This window comes from Hyalella azteca, unplaced genomic scaffold, assembly GCF_000764305.2.
Source record: "Hyalella azteca isolate HAZT.00-mixed unplaced genomic scaffold, Hazt_2.0.2 contig11680, whole genome shotgun sequence".
In the NCBI taxonomy this organism is placed as follows: domain Eukaryota; kingdom Metazoa; phylum Arthropoda; class Malacostraca; order Amphipoda; family Hyalellidae; genus Hyalella; species Hyalella azteca.
In genome coordinates this window covers 110262-132580 of record NW_025941668.1, presented here as the reverse complement: position 1 = coordinate 132580, position 22319 = coordinate 110262, and the positions used below count along the sequence as shown (strand labels likewise).

Genomic DNA, 22319 nt, shown 5'->3' with positions numbered 1-22319 from the left:
TGTGCAGGTTCTTTTTTTTACGGGAGTGCAGGAGGCATTAGAGTTTTAGTTAGCATGTTGGTTGTGGGGGCGGTCGTGTAGTGGAGAGTCTCTGCTGAGTGCGTCGCCTCGCCAGTCATGCGCTGCCCTGCAGTAGCGGCCCTGCTACTCCTGCTCCGGCAGGTCAGTCTCATTCACCGCACACGCTTCTTTTATTATACCATTTTCATCATATCTTTGTCTCTTCAATGTCTTATTACAATTTTTTAGTACGGTGTTATTATAATTTAATGTGTTTTCAATTGTTGTGATCTATTACAAGTGTGATCTATCTAGCTTCTGTTAAGCCAGGTTTACGAGTAGCACATTTGGAATCACAGGTTGGCTGCTTACCGAAAGTCTTGTTTTATTAGTGTGTCACATCACTGCTACTACTGAATATTGATTGCCGCAGGTCTCAATTGTTGCTGCGATTGATGCAATGTTGACTTCTATAGGTAGTAGGAATAAACCTATCAGCACTTTCATCATCAGCATTGTTCATTATTTATGACGGTGGACTTTGGTGTAGATAGTTTACCACCTCTGGTATTATTGCTGCCAATGACATACCGTTGTTTTTGTATTGCTACTTATTCTTGCTATTGCTACGTCTTCGCTTTAAAAACGAACGTACTAAACTCGTCGCTCAAGATGTAGGCAAGATAACTGGTGGCTACTTCACACACCACAGACACTGTTTCTAGAGTGCGACTGTTGCAGCAATGTTAACACTGTTATCACTATGGTCGTGTATTGTTAACGTTTTACTTATTAGTGCTGACTCTGACGTTGTTACGTTTCATTTACAGGCGTTGTTATGAGGGTGCGAGAGTGTCAGTGGCCGCCAGTACCAGTGGTGCAGTGGCTGCACTGTGAGCTGGAGAAGCGAGCTATACCAGGCCCTCTCTTTGCCCACACTCTGCTCTCTCTACTGCACCCCCACTACTGCCCCTACTGCTGCTACTGCCTCCTCCCTGCCACCACTGCTGCTGTCAAGCCCGAACACTCCTCTGCCAGCTCTACCGCCGCCACTCTAGCCACTCCGCTGGATGGCGATGCCCTTGCGAGCATCAGGTGAATATTTGTTGTTTTATCTACTAAGTAGGGGCCATTTCAAGATCATATTCAATAATATTTCATGTTGTATTTGAAATAACTCGTGTGCAGTTAGATGAAGCGTAATTAATGAATCAAAATCAGGTTGAACCTTATCACGCCTTTCCAAGGCATTAATGAGAGTTTGTTAACGGGTCACACAGTTGGCTGGCCGAGCCTTGCGCGTCTCTTGAGCAGTGCCACAAATGTTGTGGTCCATCTCGCGAGACTTGCCATCGTCTTGGGGTAGATCCTCTTTCACGACCTCTCGCTCCCACTGAGCAAGTGCCACTCTGCAGCCAAGATGGCGGTTGCCTGAGAACGTCCTCATCCTTTCATAAAACCAATCCTATCCTCGAAAAAAACTCTCGGCGTGAGACTAAGAGCATCAAGTCTCCTCGTAAACTCTTCGACGCTAAGAACCTCCGTGTGTTCGTTGCACGCTCTACCAGCGACGATCCGGAGGTGCTGCTAGAAGAAGAGGAGGAGCTTCTATTCGGCCATGGTCTTCACCCGGACGCGGACTTCCCTCTTGAACCTCACCCTAAAACACCCAGAAAAACGCCCGCACCCTCCGACCAAGCGGTCAGTCCGCCAAAACCTGAAATGTGCCATGACAAGTTTAGGCTCGATCAAAAATATGATTCATGTACATATATCGGAATGGAAATATCGGAATGGAATTGTTTTATGTATTATAGGTGTACAAATTGGTTTATTTTTACAGCCGTGTGGCTGCAATGCTGTGAGTCGACGTGCTCGTAAGCGTTACAAGAAGGAGCGGAAAGAGCACGAGCTTCTCTCTGCGCAACACTCGGACCTGTTGAGCGCCTTCCATCTTCTGGCCTCTGCTGCTGATCAGGTACGTGCGCTGTAGCAATACAAAGAATGTTAACTTTTATCTACCTTTATGAATTTCAATACTTTTACTCTGTATACACAGGGGTTGTCAAAATAAAGGAAACACCTGACATTTTGATATCGTAATTTTTGAACATGTAATAAACAATGAAAACTAGAATTATTTTTATGTTTTATTGTTTATTGTTGCTGCGAATTTATATTTTATCCTTGCACGGATATTTTTTAGTAAATTTTTCAGTATATAACCTAACCTATAAATGGCAAACCACTCTAGAGACTATAAAAGAGGCCAAATTGTTGGTGCTCGTATGGCAGGTGCTAGTGTGACAGAAACTTCCCGAATGTTTGACGTTTCTCGAGGTACTGTCTTGAAAATAATGACTGCTTTTGAAAGAGAAGGGAAAACGTCCTCAGCAAAGCACAGGTCTGGTCGAAAGTTGAAGTTGTCTGAGAGACACCGTTGGTACCTAAATCGAATTGTGAGACACAATCGAAAGACCACGACTGTTAAAATTACAGCAGACCTCAATGGACACCTACAGAACCCAGTTTCCATAAAGACTGTCCGCCGAGAGCTGCACAGATCTGGATTCTATGGAAGAGCTGCAATTAGAAAACCTTTGGTTTCAAATACAAATGCTTCAAAGCGTTTAGAGTGGTGTAAAAACCTTCAGAGTTGGTCCCTCAAGCAGTGAAAATGTGATTTTCTCTGACGAATCATCATTTACCCTATTTTCAACCTCTGGCTGAATTTACGTTTGGAGACAGCCAAAAGAGTCATTTAATCCCGACAGCCTCCTCCCAACCATCTGGCGGACCAACGATTTCTTTTCATGGAAGAATCAACAGCCATGATTATTTGGGAATTTTGGAGGACCAAGTTCCTCCAATGGTGTAAGCACTGTTTCAAGAGGAGAACGCCGTCTTTCAAGATGATAATGCTCCGATCCTTATAGCTGGAATTGTTGAAAAATGGCACGAGGAACATTCTAATGAAGTTGAGCATTTCATTTGGCCACCACAATCACCAGACCTGAATATTTTCGTGCATTTAGGGTCGATTTTAGAGATGCAAGTCAGAAGTCGATTCCCGCCGCCATTGTCTTTAATAAGAGAGCCTAACTGAAGAATGAGTTAGAATTTTTTTGGAAACAATTCACAATTTGTATGAATCAGTACCTCGGAGAATTGAGGCTGTAATTGCCGCAAAAGGTGGTACTACACTATATTGAAATATATTGTGTATTTATTCAGGTGTTTCCCTTATTTTGTCTAGCCCCTGTATATTGTATTGAAGCCATGGTCGCCTGTGATGTGGTGATTCATCACTCATGACCTGATTGCACATCTACTCACTTGTACTCTAAGTACAAGCTTGTTTACACGTCTGCAAGTGCAACAGCGGTGTCACAAACGTGACGCCCGTGAACATGCAGTATAACAAATGTGTTTAATTGTTAGGTATGTCATCACACATTGTGATGCACAATTGTCATAACATAAACCATGATGTGTCATAACAGAAACTATTAATGAATTTTCTCCAAGACACGAGCCGTGTTGATGTTTTTTTTTTGCAAAAACTGTACCCTAGTTTAAGTATGTCTTACATGGGTCAAGCTCGGTAACGTTTATATTTTCCGTGTATGCGCTTTGTCATACAATAAATGCTCAACAACGTTTTTTTATACCCTACGTTATGTTATGACACATGTATACCTTATTAACAACAAAAGCTAGCTAACTTTGATGCACATCCAAGACCGGATGGCCAAACTTTTGTTGATGCTACGCCCTGTGTGCAGGAGTGCGAAGACGCTGCCCAGCTGTTGCACGCGCTCTGCAGTTTGCTGGACCAGCTTCAGAACAACAACAACAACTGCCCTCTAGACGCCCCCACCTGCGACCCTCCTCCAGCACCTCCCGTATTATCTCCTGCACGCAAGGTGAGATATTTGTCCTAGAGTTGACTTATCCTCATACGTCATACCTTCTCATACGGTTTGAGTGTTGAATTCATAGTAATTCTTTATTTGTCGTTCTCGTCTCTCTGTGGCTCTGGCAATTCTTTTCTCTTGTCAGATCAGCGTTGATCCCAAAACCAATCAGCATTTAAATATTATTGGGCATGAGGTTTGTAGTAAAAGAAGAGAAAATTTTGTACCACTTATTATTAATTCATTGATATGCACTTTGCTCACAACGTTTGTGCTGATCAGAACATTGAGATTTATTTTAGCCTGCATGTTGTTATCCATTACAGGAACTTCCCATTGGCTCCAAGTCACAAGTAAAGGAAACTGACTTATCTTGTGGCGAAATTTTTCACGAGGCACTGAAGTGAGTGTGGAACGGTATAGACGTTACAATCTAGCGCTTACAATGATGTTTGTACTGATATTAGCATTGATTGGGTTATCTGTAATCTAGTATTTTCTTGTACAAATAGGAATACAGTTTAGTTGATAATGAAAACGGTCAAAAACCCAGTTACTCAGTTACCGTCAAACCTTTCTTTGGTGACCGTTGTCCCCGTAATTTCTTCGTAGATTAGTTTATTATGAGCTTCTCATAAGGTGATTATCTTTTTTATTTGTTATTAAAAAACATGAAATTGGCCAAGAAACTACTACATTTTCGATTCCTTAAAAGTCAAGTACAAAATCGAATTCCTTTGGTAGCGATTATGCCTCTGTGTCTAAAACTAAAGAATGATCTATTTGAGTGATGTAAGGAATCAGATAATAAATTAGAACGATTGTTTCAGGTACTTCAAAGCTTTTCCAGCACTTTGCCGTGACCTCGAAAGCTCCACGGAAACGAACTCTGCAGTGACCTCCGACGCCGTGTGGTGTTCAGATAAGAGCAACTTGTCCAACTCGGGCGGTGTTCCACAAGAGTCAACTCAGCGTTCTGCTCTGATTTCTCTAAGTCCAGCGAACGTTTCTTCTTCCGGTTCAAAACATGGCAAATCATTCGATCAGACTGATGTGGAGCCATCTATTGTAAAATCGGATTCAGTGCCGCAAGTTCATACCAATGAAGTTGAGTTGGCGTGTTTTACCGATGACGGGAAGCGTTCAAGTCCCAATATTCGTCCAGCGTCTCAAAACATAGACAAGTATTCTCCTACAGAAAATAAGTCTCCTAATTGGTCGTGCTCTAAAAATTCTGAACAAGCTACACTGGAAGTATTGAGCTCAAATCAGTTTGAGTTAACGAATCTACAGGACGTAAATGTTGATGCAAAGGCTTCATGCATAACATCACCATATATTTGTAATCGATCCACTGCAGCCGACCAGGAAAAAATCCCATCGATCTGTCATGTTGACTTTGCTCAAACTCTGAACTTGAAAGACGACAACATTGACTCCATTAGTAGAGTTGAAGTAGAAAATTCGGAAAAACCTGGAGATGCTGATTTTGGACCTCGAAATACCTGCTCTTTTCCTGTATCTTCTAGCATTGGATTCCATACGCTGTCGCAAGATAGATCAAAATTGAAAACTGCTGAATCAAAATTTTCTGATGAAAGTAATTCAATTCTTCCAAACGACTCCTTCTTTTCTCGGAGCTTTATTGAAGATGGAGCTCAGAATTTTCTAATGCCATCTCATGTGGATGTAGAAAGTTCTGAGTCTGATGTGCTGCATGTCTTATCTGATGCCGATGGAGGTGTAAAGTTCGTCGATTCGAAATTTCCCACCAATTCATTTTGTGTTGGAGCTTCAGTTGTTCAAACTCAAAACCACAAGACAACAAACTCTTGTCATACTATCGATTACCATGACTCGGTATTTCCTGTTAATGGGAATGATACTGCATATGATTCCTTGCTGATGGGATCGATAGATTTTCTGCCAGTTCAGGAAGTTCAAAATCTGACGGATGAGTCTAAATTAGTGGAGCTGCTTAACCTTCTGGGTCCAGGGCGCGCCAATCACCTACGTGATCCTGTCCCACAGCCTAGCGTTAACCCTGGTCAGACCCAGCCTGAGGCTGATAATCCTTTCTTGGCAAATATCTGGTCGTCTCTGTGGAGTGAAGACGTCCGTGCTGAAGAGGATTCATTGCTTTCTCCTGGCAACTGGCCTGGCCCGGCTCTTGCTAATGGTGCTTTGAAAGATAAAGCGGATAATTCAGAGACAACGAACGCGTGCGGACTTCGCTCATTAACTGGAATTAATAATCTCTCTAGCTTCAGCCCTGCTTCATGTGGTCTGACATTTAATACTGATTCATCTTTCAACGATTCGCCTTGTCTTTCAAATGTTTCTGTCTATACCGATACTGTCTTGTCTGGTGCCAAACAAAAACTCCAGATTATAACCGGGCTCGATTTTCTTTCCAAAAAGTATGGCCCTTGCTGCGTGGCATACACAGGCGACTGCCTAAAAAAGGCAACTGAGGGAAGCAATTGGCTTGATTCTAATGTTTTTGTTCATGGCTGCGGTATGGAAAAAGGCAATCTGATGCCGTCAGCCACTCAGCCCGTAGTTGTGGGGCATACTCCTGCCGTTCAAGTTGGCGACTTCACCGTTTTTCTGCCTGTCCACGGTTCTCAAGGTAACACTCAAAAATCTGAAAGGGATAGTGAACAGTCTCTTTTTCTAGACAACTCGGAGCTCAAGAAGAACATCAAAGATTTTTCTGAAGAACATATTTCAATGAAGAAAAATGACCAGTTCCTTAGCATGCCGTTTCCTTCTGCTCAAGACTCTAGCTTAAGACAAGAACCTGTCTGCTTGGCCAGTTCTTCTAATCTGTCCGTACACGATTATAACAATGCTCCTTACGTTCATAATTCAGTTGGCACAGAAAATGTTCTAAGCTCGCGTGGAAGCTCGGGGGGTCGGGTGGAATATGATGCATCTCTAGCAGACGATGAGGATGAGACTTACCTTCACGGGCGGGGCCAGCCGCGGATTAATTTTACAGGCACGGAATACTTGAATGTAAATCGAGTGTCTGCTACAGAGGAGTCGAACAGAGAGGCTTTGGCTTTGATTGAAACGCACCTGCAAATACTGAAAAACAGTGAGGCTGCCACTGCCGGAGCAACGGAGCTTCAATGGCAGACTGAACAGTTTAGTGCAATGTCCACGCAGCAAAATGTTACGGACATGCTCAATAACTTCTCTCATCCTCGGTCTCATCAAAGCTTTCAAGTTGAACCGATCTCAAGTTTGGCTTACAATCCCTTGTCTGAACGTCATCCTCATCAGATAGAGAGTGTTCATGAGAAGATGTCTGATTTGCCAGAAGTGTCACACAATTCTTACCATTGCCCAGATCTTGGAAGCATTCAGACAAACATGCTCGTTCCTCAGTCGTCGGTAGATGATGCTCGACAAAAGAGCTTTGAGAAGCACTGTTTTGTTCCCATCCTACAACCTCACTCATTAGCTTTCGGTACCACTCATGCCGGTAATGAACACCGCGGTAGTGAGTACAATTCTTTCTCTTCCAGGGCTGACATTTTACAACAAATGCAACCAAGTCCTGAAATGGACGAAGCTTGGAAACGCTTGTGTGAGTCTTACTCTAAATTTTCTCAAAGCCGCGGTGGTGCAGGCATTGAGGATTCGAGCGAGAAGAATATTTGGGCGGATTTAAATGCCAATAATATACTGTCTTCGTGCGTTCCATCGTCTGTAGCTGGAAGTACTGAGCAGGATGGTGTTAACGCGCCTCACGAGTTGGCGAGATCTCTTCCTACTGACGAAGAGCAAATCCTCTGTCGGACTTTCCAGTCGTTGGGTCTGGAGAAAATCTGGGATACGTCGCCTCGCATGCCTGACGAATATTCTAAAATGCGGGACCAGATGTTGTTTGCAACATCAATGTTGCAGCAGCAACAAAGTAATCACAACATGTGGACTCCAGAACTTCAACAAAGGCATGAGCATCCATCTAATTTGCTTTTGCAAAATCAATCTCACGCTGAATCGTTGATTGTGAATTCCGGTCATCTATACACGGAAAATAATATCACCAGCGAATTTGGCACGTCAGGAATTGATGTCTTCCTGCCTGATTCTTCTGCCAACGATAATCTCTCTGACGGTGATAAGCTGCTTATTGCTGGACCTTCAGGCGTCCAGGCCGTGCTCCCACACAGTTCTGAGAGCAACTTCAGCAGTGTCGTACCACGCCGTACTAACGTGCAAGAAGCTGCAGAATACCTCAAGGCTAGTGCTCTCAGGACAGATTCTTATCGGTCTCGCGCGTCTGAAAACCTGCTTACGTCCCCCAGAACACACTTCCGCCCGATCAAATCGCAAGAAGAACAAACTACAACCAACCCTCCTTCCGTTTCGACGTTCACCACCACCGCGACGCAAGTCCAGCTTGATTTACCGTACCAACGATCGAATAGCGGTACCCTATTTCTCGAAAAGGATGCCATTGAGGGATCTCCAAAGAAGTACATGGTTTACAAAGAGCCCGTCGAGAAAATGTGGGAGATTGCAAATAAATTGTGCCCGAGTCAGGAATCATCACTGATTCCTAAGTTCAAAGTTGTAAAAAACGAAAAATTTTGCCAGACTGATGATATTGATGAATCAAATCTTACCACCAGTATGCAATCGTCCGACTCCACTCCCATTCAAGATTCTGATGATGAGAGTGACGTTTTTATTTTCCAGCAAGAAGATCAGTTTCTTTCGTCCGCTAAAGCATGGAATCAACAAGAAGTCCTGTCTTCAGATAACTGGAAAAACTCACAGGAGAACCGTGCTGCCGGCCAATCATTATGGCTCATTGAATCTACTAAAAATTGTTTTGGTGAGAGAGGAACACATCTGCCAAATGATAGTTTGGTCGACAAGCTCGGTAACTCTGCTATCATTTGGTCATCTGAAGGATCCCCGAGTCGAATTGTTTTCCGACGCCGATCTAGTAAGCCTCTTATTAAAGATGCGAGTGCATCTCCTGATAAACAAGAACGCGTCATTGACACTCCAGCCGCGAGAGCAATTTGGTCGAGTGATCCGCGCACTTCGGTGACAGCAACCGCTCAACATTACCACCAGGCTGCCATGGCTTCGCAAAACATCAACCCTGCCATCAAAGCCTTGTGGTCTAACTCACCCGATAAGGTAAAGCTTGCCTGCGGCACCATATCTGATCATCAGGATGGTCTTAAATGGAATGAAAATGGAGCGATTAGGCGTCAAGAAAACGAGAATTTGCTTGATGTTAGTTCTCGTTTGCCTGCCTGGACGATGAACGGGCGAAATAACATTCATGACATTGAAAAACAAATACCAAATGATTGGACTCCAGAAACCAGCGTTTTAATCGATGAACAAAGAGATTGTGAGAGCATTGCCAATTCTTTGACTCCGTTGCCGAGCAGCAGCTGGAGCAGTAATGCTGAAACTATTGCCCTTGTCGGAAACGATGTCAATAGAAATCTCAACAAAGAAAAAATCTGGAGCACTAATGATGCTGCTGCTGCTGCTGCTGCTGTACATTCTGTTCCCTGGGGCGATCAATCGGTTTGGAGTAATGCTGAAGAAGGTGCTCCTTGGAGCAATGCTGATGGCAAAGACTTATGGAGCGATGGTGCTAACAATGCTTCATGGTGTAATTCTGATGCAGTTTGGGACGACGAAGAATATCTCAAAGCTAAATGGTCAAGAAAAGGAAGCAAAGGAAATCCTTGCTACACTGCGGCCGAAGTGGATGACTTGGCTCTCCTCGAAGAGGCCAAGCAATGGGAGAAGGACGTCAGGTATTCACACATTCAGAATAATCAATCAATTAATTTAACCTTTATTTAGTAGGATAGAATTAATTTTGCAAGGCAATCGGCCTGACAACTTGTGAACGTTATATCTTCTTTAAAACGAATGCTCAATATTTCAGCTACAAACAAAGAAGAAGCTATTGCATCAGATTGACATAATATGATTTTAATTTCTTTATTGGACAGTATGGATGCAGTTGGGTTCCCCGACTCGAAACAAGAAGATCTGGAGGAACTGGATCCTGGCTGGCAGTTGCAGGACGGCTTTGTGTGGGCCCAGCAGTGCGGCAATTCAATGATGCTCTCAGGGCACGAGCCAGGCGTAAGTCTCAAGTAACTCTGACTCCTTACGAGCTCTTTTTAATGATTCGCTCTTTCTGTATTTCTACTCACTTCGGTTTATTCCTGAGCATATCACTTCTTAACCATTGTCAAACTGCATATTTACAACTGTACCTACACTGCTATAGTAAAATTGTAAATTTTCCGCAGTCTGACAAGGGTACGTATTTCATGCACTCTGTACTCATTATCTTATATTGGTACCGTAGATCGGGATGGACTGTGACGATTTTGACGACGCGGCGAGTTTAAGCAGCTGCAGTAGTAGCAGCAGCAGCGAGGTTGTGATGATGCCCACTGAAGATGGTGGAACGCTAGCCGTGCAAGTTGAGTATCTTGACGAGGAACTCTATGACAAGATCTTCGGAGCTCCCGATCTGCAGATGGCCGGATCCCTTCCTGATCTGCCCAATAATCAGGTTAGTAGCTGCTCAATTGTGGTGATCCACGGATCTTCCTAGCTACTGCACATCGTTTCTTCATGTGACTTTTAATTTAAAAATTTACTTGAATGCGCCTAGATTCTTCCTTAACTCTGAGCAATGAAACACACTTTCGTTTTAGTTCTTCAGCTCTTGCATTGTTTCGTTTGGCTCTACAAGCACTTCGTTATAAAAGCATTATAAAAGCACTGTTGTGTTTAGGTTTGACACCTGTATTTTGGTTTTAACAACGCCAGAGCTGAGAACCCGATCTCGCAGAGATATGTAGTGAAAAAAAGAGATGCTTATGCATAGCTCGCAGAGATACAATGTGGTAAGGAAAGCAATATATATATAAAGCTTCTGCCTTATGATAGACTATCTGTTTACTCAAGTCCAAAAATCGCTCAGTGTCTGAGCAGTAACCCTCAACCTTGCTGTGGAGTCAGATGTCATTTCTAAAAGTTGATTCAATTCGGTTTGCTTAAAAATTTACTGCAGATGGAATAGAAATATCTCAGATTTATTATTGAGTTTTATCGTTTGCTATTTTGAAAGTAAATATGAATCCAGATTTTTTCATTCCTGAATCAGGCCGGGCTAAAGGTGCTACGCGAGCGCTGGCTGCCGCCGTGGCGACGTCCTTGCACCTTCTTCATGGAGGGAACGTGTCGCCGCAAGCACTGCAAGTTCTCGCACGACCTCTCAACCATAACCTGCCGGTACTTCATGCCAATTGTTTTTAAATTAAGTTTGCTTTGTATGTTTAAATGTATTTTAAAAATTTTCCATTAACCCTACAGTGATGGTGTGGATTAAATTTGTAATAAATGCAAACGAAAATCGTCGCGACAAAACTGACTGACAAGGCACTAATCTGGTATGTTTTGTTCGCGACCACTGTAAGGTTAAACAAGCTCATCTTTGTATAGCTCTGAATTACAATACCCAGACTACCGCATGTAAGTATTAAAGTTTGGATTCTTTCATTGAATTCAAAGTTATTGTGATCCATATTGCTCGTATATTAGGAGAGCAAGTTATCAGGATAACTTGTCATGAAATTTAATTTTGTTATGACTCATAAGGGTATGTCTTTGAGACGCATTTAAGTAAATTTCCAACCATATTAATAGAAGTAATGTAAGTAAATTGTAAACTAATTTATCAAATTACGTTTAGTTGTTTGTGATTTCCTGGAAGACAAGTGGTTCTACAACAAAGAGGTTCAGAGGTGTACCATCATGCGTGTGGTCAACTTATTTTTTATGTGGGCATTGTTGTCATATTCTAAACGCCGTGCAGGTTCTGGCAAGAAGGCTCATGCCTGAAGGGGAGCGAGTGCCCCTTCCTCCACGGCTATCCCGTGGTGACCCGCCGACGGAATAGAAGCGAGGGCGACTCAAGAAGCAGTGGAGGGGCTGACCACAACAAGAACGGCCCCGGTCTCAGGAGGGATGCCAAGCACCGTCCACACAGACTGTCGTCTTTTGAACTCTCCTCCGAGACCGACTTCCCGTCCCTCGGCTCCGCTAGCGATGCTAAGGAGAGTGAGCGTTCCGGGGCATCTTCTGCTGCCTCTGTTTCTTCTGGACATGGCGGATCACTGGTTGCGCAGCAGCAGAAAAAGAAGGCCAAATATACTCCCATCACTGCTGCCATCCTTCAGGTACTCTGAACGAGAGCACAACCGTTGAACCGTGTGCTTGCAAGCATTTTACTATTAATAGGTTGGCATTGAATTGCCTTCATTTTTTAATTTGCTTCACAATTATTTGTTTATGAGAAAATGCTTGCATCATGTAATGTTAACCTCGCAATCTATTTTTATCTTTACATTATCAAGACATTGGAATCATTTATTTAGTATTTTTGTTCTAATAATCATTTCCAACTCATCGCAAAAGTTCAATTTATTCCCTAAATTGCCTCAAGGTTGGTAAGAATCACGTATGACCAAGTTCAGGTAAAAATGTGTTGAAAATGTATTATGACATCCGAAATAAGTACCTTGATAGTTGAACAAAATATAATTGGAAGTATTGCTGCTCACATTGACTTGCTCATCCAGAATCTTTTCCCCGTTTATCAACTGCCATTACTTGTAATTTAATTGAATGCGATACTTAATTAAATTATTTAATTTAGTGATGGTGAATAAATACCTTCACAGCTTCAGGTGAACATAGATCGATTTAATTAAACATTTTTCCAATATGGTCAGTTATAATCATTAAATTGCAGGTCAGTTGTCACTAATACCGTAGTGACTGACGTCAACAACGCGTCAGAAAATATGAAACTTTTATTTGTGTTCGCAGTCAAGCAGTGGCAGAAGCAGACGTCGCCGGCACACCCACTCTGCTCAGCGTTGCTCGTCTCCTGACTCTAAAGAGGCCGAGTGTAGCCGCAGCATCGGAAGTTCCATCATCACGGCTGGCTCGTCTCATCCTCGTGTCTCTAAACCCATCAGTTCTGAAGGCAAGACGCTCTCGTCCGCAACCGGAACAGATGCTGCGTCTAACACTGCTGGCAAAAAAACATCCGGTAAGACAAGCTGCGCGACTGACACATCGGAGAGCACATCAGACAACAAGAACTCGAAGCAACGTCATCGACGCCACCGTAGTAAGGCAGCGGCTTCAGCACCCGTACGCAAGGACGCGAGAGCCAACGTCTCACCCGATGATTGAGAAAGGCAACTGTGGTAGGAGCAACGTTGAGAATCGGGCTCTGTATAACAATGTTCTCTTGGACTCCATATCTCTGTGACAAGTTCGCACTTGTCTCATGTATGCAATCTTTGTCATTTCATGGAAAAAATTGTCCCCTATACGGTTTTCGTGGCCGCACTGTCGTGTGCGCGCCTCCCTCAGTCCTCTGTCTCTTATCACAGTGCTCAATATGGCGTATTGTATTGTCGTTAGTAAGTAGACTTAATTAAGCACGTTTATTTTAGATTTAAAGCCTCCATGTCATTGAACAAACTGTTTACTGAAATGACATCATTTGTTCCTGTCCCTTTGCTTATAATATTCCAGTGCTTTGTTGTCACTGTTTTCATTAGATATCAACGCTGATAGATGCTAGCAGAAGTGAAAATGCAAATGGCTAATTTCGTTCATGCTCCCAACCTATGTCGAACGCTTATATTCGCTAAAATTCTCATCGCCTGAACAAGACAGTGCTGTGGTTCTTAGCTTCGTTTTTTTGTGCTGAAATAAAGAATGCAGCGACGGTACTTATAACTTGATGGCTTATCTCATTGTTCCTATGACTTTCTATCAAAAATGTCCCTCTCATTCATGAAACCCTAACCTCGGCGATGCCTTTACACCGTACTCGGTGATGATTTTAAGTTTACTGTTTCCGTAGTATTTAGCTTCACTGGCAATAATCCTTTCTTGTCGCGGTGAAGATGCTTGTGCAGTTTCTGCTTCACCTCTAGACGCGTTAATAATGTAGTTCAAGTGTCGTGTAGATTGCGTAGTCTCATATTAAGTGTAATAGCATTGCAGTACAACATATCTTCGTCATTCATTTTGTTTCTAACACTTGAAATTATGTCTCAGGGTTATAAGAGTCAACCTAGCAGAAATGACTTGCTCTCGCTCCTTGTCATTCGTATTCCGAAACTTTAGCCCCGTCACTGTGTGGGAAGTTAGTCTTTTTTTCCGGCTATCTGAGCTCATTTTCAGAATTTTTTCCGATATGAATTGTCTAAAATTTCCAGAGTACTTTTTAAAATTGATTTTGTTAAGGTTCTTGAATGCATCTGGGATATAGAATGCATAACATACTACATCATTTGGTATTATAAGTTTATCTTAGCCCACTGATGCCAGACGGATGCTGATGTTCTAAAATAGGCTAATTAACTTCTTGATTTAGCTAAATTGCACTCTAAGTCTTTGCGTAATCGGTATCTTGGGTGAACTTCTCGAAAACCATGATTGTCTGCATTGAGCGTTGTCTGTGGACCGATTTGAAAGATTTTCCCAAGCTATCGTCGTATTCGTAATGAAATGGCCACGTGAGAGGTTATACGGTCAATAAAGGCTGGTCTAATGTGACTTATGTTTGTGGCGTCTGGTAGATGTTTTGCACTGGAACAATAAGTTTAGCATGTAAGCAATGTCCTGAGTAATCTGTTTTTTAGCATATGTTGTTCCAGTGACAAAAATGTAATATTCATGCTGTTGCATTGTCATAATTTTAAATTATTAGTACCAGGAGACGAGAATTACCGAATGAAAATGTGCATTGCCTGCAGCCTGGCGTCATTGCCTTTGCAAAGTGCGATGAATGTGTGAACTAAAACTTGCATCAGTCGGCTTCAAGTTACTGGTGAAACAATTGGTTGATAATTTTTTTGACTGTGCCTTATTCCAAGTTATTTCTCTGTCATTTAATCCAATGTTCAAGTCGTGCTCGCCTTGACGGTGGGCAAATACTTCTTCGCTGATGAAGTCTAGCAGGAAAATGTGCTATAGGAAGTGAGCAGTGGTGCATCATGCGCTCATGCAGTGAAAATGTGTAACAAGAAAGTGGAGATTATCACGTGTGAGAGCCATAGACTCGAAGACGTCAAATAATAACCTTGAAAGCCTGCAGTGATGAAAAACTATTCTGTGTGTTTGTTTACACCAAAGAAGAATTCGAAGTGTTACTTATAAGTCAAGTCCATTGATATCGAAACGAACTAAATGACTGGTGAAATTGCAGTCTAGTTGCAGATATCTTTGTGGATAGGAGTGAAGTGGACTATTAATATCTAACTTTTCCCGCTACATAAAATTTATGAGTGGTAGTTACAAGAACATAAAATCTCAGCCTCAGTTCCATGGCTGAGAAGACTTGTGAACAGCTACCTCATAGAAGATTTTCACACTCGTGTCATGTCTGGATCTTCTTTCCGCCTTACATTTTACCTTCCCCGTTTGCGGTACACAGATTCTCCTTCACTCGTATCAATTTCCTGATGTGCGCTAAAAGGATTTTCCGATTCGGGAATTTCTGCTCGCCAGGGAATCTGTTTATTCATTTGAGGCGCTTGCCGCACCCGCCCACTACCCTGGAAATGTCCCTTCTCTTCTGGGCCTTTTCTTTGTCTCGCCAGAATCTGTCTGCGTGGAAGAGACCTCCTTCATTTCTCCTTTTATCCTAACTCGTACCCAGTGGTTGGTGGTGCGATTGTCAGCTCGGTCTGGTGGGTCAGTTGAGGGATCAGAGCTGATCCACCGCTGGGCTGTGGCTCGGCTTCTCCGTATTGTGGTCCTTCACTTTCCCTCTTGCCTAGAATAAAAAATAACCTCTCCGGAGAGCAGGTCACCCGGAAAGCATGTTCTGAGTAACTATAAAGCTCTTTATTCATTCATATCGTATTGCAATTCATGTTGTATTTCTTCAAAAGCCTTGCGTATTATTCTTATTCCGATAAAACGTATTTGTGCCTGAACACTGGTCACTGTTGACAGCATTGTTTTTAGTACAGTGGCTGCCTTCAATTTGGTTTAATCGATGTGTGAGTGAATGTAAATTCATCTTATTTTACTCTTCCCTATTGCTCAAGCAGTTTGCTGTTTGGAAATATGATGGAAATAAAGTAAAGATTCATCCTGTTATCGGACCATACGCAATTTGTAACAGTTCAATAATGCTCAATAGTGTCCGCCTAAGAATTATTAAATGCAAGCTCCGCGTCAAAGCCGCAGCGATGGCCCGTCCAGCGCCTGTTAGCGGAGCCCACGTCGCACACCCACCGGACCACAGCGGTACCTCCACTTCGAACTTCTACGTTAAGAAGCGGTCACCATATGATCCCTGTTCTCTCTTTTGTTCTCAGACGTGTACATGCCGTAGAGATGCATACACCACTTAAATTTCTCTTTGAAGGGCGTTCTTTATTTGGTCAGTAATATTCTACATCGTGCGAGTAAAATTTTTTAATTTGGTTTGAAATGTTCAGTTATGATCAGAATATTTGTGCCTCGTCATTGTTCACGTTAGCATTTTATTTTGTCTGCCAATCGATAGTGGGTATTGTAAAACCTTGCGACCGTTATTTGAGAAAAACTGAGAGAACAAAGTCTTCGTTTTCTTCCCTCCAGTTGATGGTCATCATTGATATACATGCGGATGAGTGTTCCTTACTTGAGTTTATGTACATTTACGAGGAGCGAAATCAGCAAGAAGCAGATGAACGTGCATCTCAAATCAAACATACAAGCCAGTGTCTTTTATTTAAGGTCAGACAGCAGTATATTTCATATTTACGAATCATCGTATGTACATGTAATTTCAGTTAAGTATCTTGACGACCTCTAAGTTGTACAAAATAAGTCATCGCAATCGAGAAAGTTTAGATACTAATCAACGCTCGGATGAAACCAACCAAAGAAAACAAAAGTTCCTCCGCATGCCGATGGCGGCATGCGCAAAATCGCATGGCGGTTCCAACGAATCAGGATAACAACGGAAACAAAGTTATGGTGACAGTATGACTAATGACACGACTACGCAATATGTTGAGACAACTCGAAGTCAACAACAGCTGCTTCGACTATATACACTCAATAGTTAAAGGTATTAAAACTCAAAAACCATACAGCTTTTGCACCCAAACGAGTGCAAACAGCTCTCAGATTTATCCCTGGTCGGGAAAAATGCCTCAACCCTCGTTAAATGTAGACCCAAAACGGTATAAAATAATATAAAAGTTCTTACAAACTCGTTACTATCAATAACACGAACAGTAACTACCAACATGGTGGGATTGTTTGGCAAGTTAAATTGCCCTTTTCGGGGGCAGCAGGTTGCCAATAACAGTCGTAGTTTAAATTTTCAGTAATTGCTACAGACATTAGAATTAAGCTCGCTGTAAGTAATAAAGAACTTACTTAACCACTTATTGACGAGATGCTGCATTGATTTCTCCAGCGACGACACTCGAGCCGTGATGGTCGTCACCATACGCTGGAATAACTTCTAAGGCGTATAATTCACCAATATGGCGAATAAGGTAATCCAAAACGCTGCTCAGGCTCAACAAGGTAGGTATCTAATTTTTCAAGCCTTTTTTAAGCGAAACAAGAAGATACACATTTTTAATACAGAATATTTCTGTGATGGTATTCGGAAATACATTTCACTGAGAGTACCATCAAAATGTTTGCTCAACGAAGTAGCATTTTTTAGTCCCCGTCAAGAAGGCATTCTTCAATGTAAATTGCAATAGTATACAAAAAATCGTCAGGGTGGTGCATGTAGCTCGAAATGTATTCAACATTAAGTAATTAAAAAAGCCACGCTCGCATATATTCCCAATTAGTCGTCCGTAATAATTCGAGAACTAGTCATGGACCAGTCCAGTCTTCTATTCGGTAACTGAGACATGAATTCGCGTCGAGACTGCCACGAAAGCTCGACCTACACAGTTGGCAGTTTGACCTAAACAGTGAACAGGTCGCCAGCTGAAGGTAGAGGGGGAAGCGTAGAGCCAACTTTAGGCATCCTGGATATGTCTGGAAGATTTTGCAGATGCGCTCGAAGCTCGGCCTTAATTTTGAGAACCTTCGCAAGCTTCACGCGGTACTCCTGGAAGGATGCAGAAAAGTGTAGTCACACGGTAAAAATGAATAAAATTTATGAGTATAAACATTTGCGCTTTTCCTATTTTATCAATATAAGTTTGTTCAAAGAAATCAGTCATTTTGGATGAACCATCGTCTTTCTAAAAACTATTTGAGGCGCAGGAAATAATTTTTGAGAGCTGGCAACTTTTTGTGACTTCATTTCCTGTCATGCAACATATTTCTTTAATAGATAATCTCTATATATAATAGATAGTCACTATATATCCCACGCTCAACATTAAAGAATGACTTTTGCTCGCGTTATGAATTTGTCACAGAAAAGCATGCCTATGCAGGCGGCTGTTGTCAAGCTGAACGCAACTATGAGAACAGCAGGGAAAGAAATTCCCACCTCCAGCATCTCTTCGGTGTGCACAATTTTCTCCTTCTGATGTCGGATGGAATCATGGAGCAACTTGGCCAGCGCTTTGCGAGACTCCATCTCCTTTGCAAGACGACCGTTGTACTCCAGCAGCAGCTTCAGTGCTTCGTCCACAACCTTCAGTAGCTCCCGTCCTTCTGTCGCGTCTGAAAGCAAATGCAAATTCTTCAATATGATGAAATAAATGAGGCAGAGGCAACTAGACGGTTCGGCAGTTAAGTCCAATTGCACTTTGTTCCTATAAAGCTTTTAGGGAATACGGTGGGTACTCAAGACGGTTTTAAAGCTTCTAGGATTCTCAATATTATAGATAAATAAAAGGAAGTGTATTTGTGATGAGCAACTACGTACTAAGTCGTAATCTCTCCAACACACTTTAAATCTTCACTCCACCTGAGAATCACCTTTTAGTTTTGCAAGGGACGAAGAGTCTGACACTGCGGTTGGCATCTTGGCAATCTGCTCTCTCGTTGCAGCGTCAGCCGTGGCTGCCGACTCCAGCGACTGCATAAACCACAATATTCCAAGTCTCATTATGAAGTATGCAGAGATTGCTGCCACACTTCAATCATGTAAATCTGAATCAAAGCCAACGATAATCAATAATGATAATCAGATCCGATGATTATCTGTAATTAATACTGAAATTTCTTGACTTGGAGTCAGTTTTAATGATGAATGTTATATCCCAAAATTAGAATGTGTTCCATATTAGACGATCACTTAACCAACTAAATAGGTGCCAAAACAAACAGATGTAGGTATGCTTCGTTTCTGCAAACTACAGGTAAATACTAGCATAATTGGCTGTCTGGCAGAGAGAATAGTGAAAACACCGCACACCACGTAGCCCTTCTGGCGATTAAGTTAGGAAATATGTAATTGAATAATTCAGCTCTGATGCTCCCTATTCTAAAGTATCATATAAAACTCGGAAACGAGATTGGCTGATGAATAAAGAGTACCAACCTTATTTTGAGCAACAGGAATAAATTTGATAAGCAAAGATTTAAATTCAGGTACAATCAAGAATTGTTTCCAGCTTCTTTTATACCTGCAGGGAAGATATGAGTAGCTCAGGGTCTGGCGGAGACTTCAAGGGCGGTGCAGAAGAAGGACTTGGCGGTGAAAGATTGACAACAGCCCCAGCAGGAGTGGCAGTGGCAGCCGTAGCAGCTGCGTTGGAATCTTCACCATCCTCAGAGTCCACGCCACTCTCCATGTCTTCGTCCGACGCAGCTCCCAGACTGCTGGACCCTAACAAAATTAAGTGGGAAACACATACATAGTTAGCTAGCTAAGGACACATTAAAAAGGTTTTTATGGCAAATTCAGGTGGTCACATGTAAATATGTTTTCAAATGTTCAAAATTTCATTGTAACTTTAAAATTTATGATGCTAGAATTACTTGACCAAGTTGATCACTCACTTCTGGGTCGCTTGGCAGGCGGCTGTTCAGTCTTAGAGGCTTTGATGGAGATGTTTTTCAGGCCTTCTGTAAACAGAGTAATTCTGTGTACACCTTTGAGTGAAACAGTTTATTTCCTTTCATAAAAATTAACTCATCAATTATCTCATTACTACATCACAAATATAACTGTTTAATTGTTATGTATATAAATAAGCTTTATACTTTACTAATACTTTTAACAATATCTTGAAGTAAATGTTTGAAAAAATGCTTGACTAAAAGTAACTCACCATAACCCTTTTTGAATGATTGTATTGCAGATTCATTGAAGACTCCTCGTTCCTCCCACACGGCCAGTAGCCTCTCAACTCCTTGCTTAGATTTGCCATCCAATCTTATAGCTCCCAAATGTTCAAAAACCTATTAGGTAAAAATTGTAGTAATTACAGGTGGAAATAACACTAAAACTTGAATACAATACAGCAAAATATCTCAGGAAAACTTTAAAAACAGTTAAAAATTGTGATGTGAACATTTTTTAATAAATTATGAGTTAATACTCACCTTAGGTAGTCTCTTTAGGAACTCTTTGCTGTACTCTGGACCTTTTTTCTTGCTATTTTGAATGACATCATTTGCAAGGTACATAAAAACCAGCTTCCGTGCATCAGACACTGCAACAAATAACACGCTTTAGTCAAAACTCTGAAGCCAGAATTATGCTGGCAAATTGGCAAATAATATACATGGTTTGCAACTTGCCACTCTGCACAAATAGTGCAGACATAAATACAAATACATTTTAAGGAAGGAAATTACAGTGTAAATACAATAAATTTCACAGAGATTTTTTAATTTTTTATCAAATTTTTGGTTCTCACTTCAAACAATCTGCAGTCAAAGTGAAGTTAGTGTCCAGGTATAATTTAAAATGAAAAAAATACAATTACAGATGACTTCCATAAAATTGAAAGTAAGGTATTGTAAAATTGAATCTTTTGTAGAGGTAAGCCTAGAAAATTGTGAATATTATCATAGAATACAAACTTAGTTTTGAAAAAGCCTATGACAAGTATATATGTATGCATATTACATTAGTGTGAAATGAGAATTTATTACTCACCTTTCATGAGCTCTCTCATCCAAACATTGACAACTGTGTGGGCATGCTTCTTGTGGTGTATCAACCACAATGATAGTGTTTGTATAGATTGCTGGGACATGTTAAGATCATTCAATTTCTTTTTAAGCCCATCTTCATTGAAGAGAGCCATACTGGCTTACACTAGTGTTATATATTGAACTGTTATGACATTAATTGATCTGAAAAATAAACATAAAAATCAATTAATTATTTCAGTTGGTAAAGTTGTGCCAAGGTGTGCCATGTGAAACAATGTGTTTGTTTGATAATGAATGAATGATTTGGGTTTTCAAAGTTCGAAATTATCGCCTGCAGCTTTTATTTTAATCACTTGTTTAGGCTTGTAAAAAACTACATTAATTATAAATAATAACTTGTAAACAAATATGAATAGAAAAATAGGGTTGGTCCAAATTTATATTGATATAACCATGAGGAAGCAAAATCAGTTTGCATTTCCTGCAGCTTTTTCAATAAAATGTAAGAGTAGGTATAGAATGAATGACATACCATAGCTTCATTGAATTGTCCAAGATAAACAATTTTTTGTGATATTTTTACACCTTTGAAATCTCTTGGCTGGTGATCTTGGTGGTACTGGTCTCAGTACCAGCTTTATTATCTTTAGATCATTTTGATTTAAGATTAATGGGCTTCAAATTTTACATCAGGGCTTTTATATTTTTTTACTCACCATATTCTGCATGCAGAATTTAAATTTTTTATGGAATATCTTTTTGCTTAACGGATTTTTGAAATGATTTAGGATTTAGGTGTATACCTAAATAATGAAATTCATGTCCAAGCGGTAAAATGAGGTTGCTCCCAAGCACGACAGTAGGAATGTAATTTATTGCTCTCTTCAATACTTTGGCCCTGCATCTGAAACCATGTCAAGGGAGCTATAACCTTTGTTTTCAAAGTACTTCACAAATGTTAATCTTTGTGTTTTTATTTCCCAACAATTTATAAATCTGTATTTTTTAGGTACAAAGATGCATGCATATCCTTATGCATATGCGAGCAGCCCCAGTTTATAAATATGGTGGTGCACAATGTGCATCTGCGTACATTTGGACGACATCTCACAATCCTTATTCTAGGGTCACAGAACATAAGGGTAGTTGTACAACTGGTCACTTACTATCGTGCCTCCCTTATTCAGCTGTGCATGCTCATGGAAAGCAGTGCGTTGTTCGAATTTCTGAAAGTGACTTCAAGGTTTTAGATTCTGCTTCCGAGGT

General features: G+C 41.3%; 2 protein-coding genes across 2 annotated transcripts; one reads left to right on the top strand and one right to left on the bottom strand.

Moving 5' to 3' along the window:
- Window positions 1-12: 12 nt before the first annotated feature.
- On the top strand, window positions 13-16591 carry LOC108679461. Its single transcript, XM_018168077.1, has 12 exons — window positions 13-162; window positions 831-1095; window positions 1281-1701; window positions 1844-1978; window positions 3786-3926; window positions 4244-4320; window positions 4748-9724; window positions 9926-10061; window positions 10291-10500; window positions 11098-11225; window positions 11809-12172; window positions 12825-16591. Exons 2-12 carry the CDS (start codon window positions 839-841, stop codon window positions 13194-13196), a joined length of 7218 nt encoding a protein of 2405 aa, XP_018023566.1. The 5' UTR covers window positions 13-162; window positions 831-838; the 3' UTR covers window positions 13197-16591.
- A 135-nt stretch (window positions 16592-16726) lies between these two features.
- LOC108679462 (regulation of nuclear pre-mRNA domain-containing protein 1B) lies at window positions 16727-21256 on the bottom strand. The gene is made up of 8 exons (XM_018168078.1): window positions 21055-21256; window positions 20496-20605; window positions 20222-20351; window positions 19950-20015; window positions 19574-19776; window positions 18924-19023; window positions 18490-18665; window positions 16727-18099 (listed from the first exon to the last, which is right to left on the bottom strand). The coding sequence occupies exons 1-8, from the start codon at window positions 21203-21205 to the stop codon at window positions 17953-17955; spliced, it is 1083 nt and encodes a 360-aa protein (XP_018023567.1). The 5' UTR covers window positions 21206-21256; the 3' UTR covers window positions 16727-17952.
- Window positions 21257-22319: the final 1063 nt, after the last annotated feature.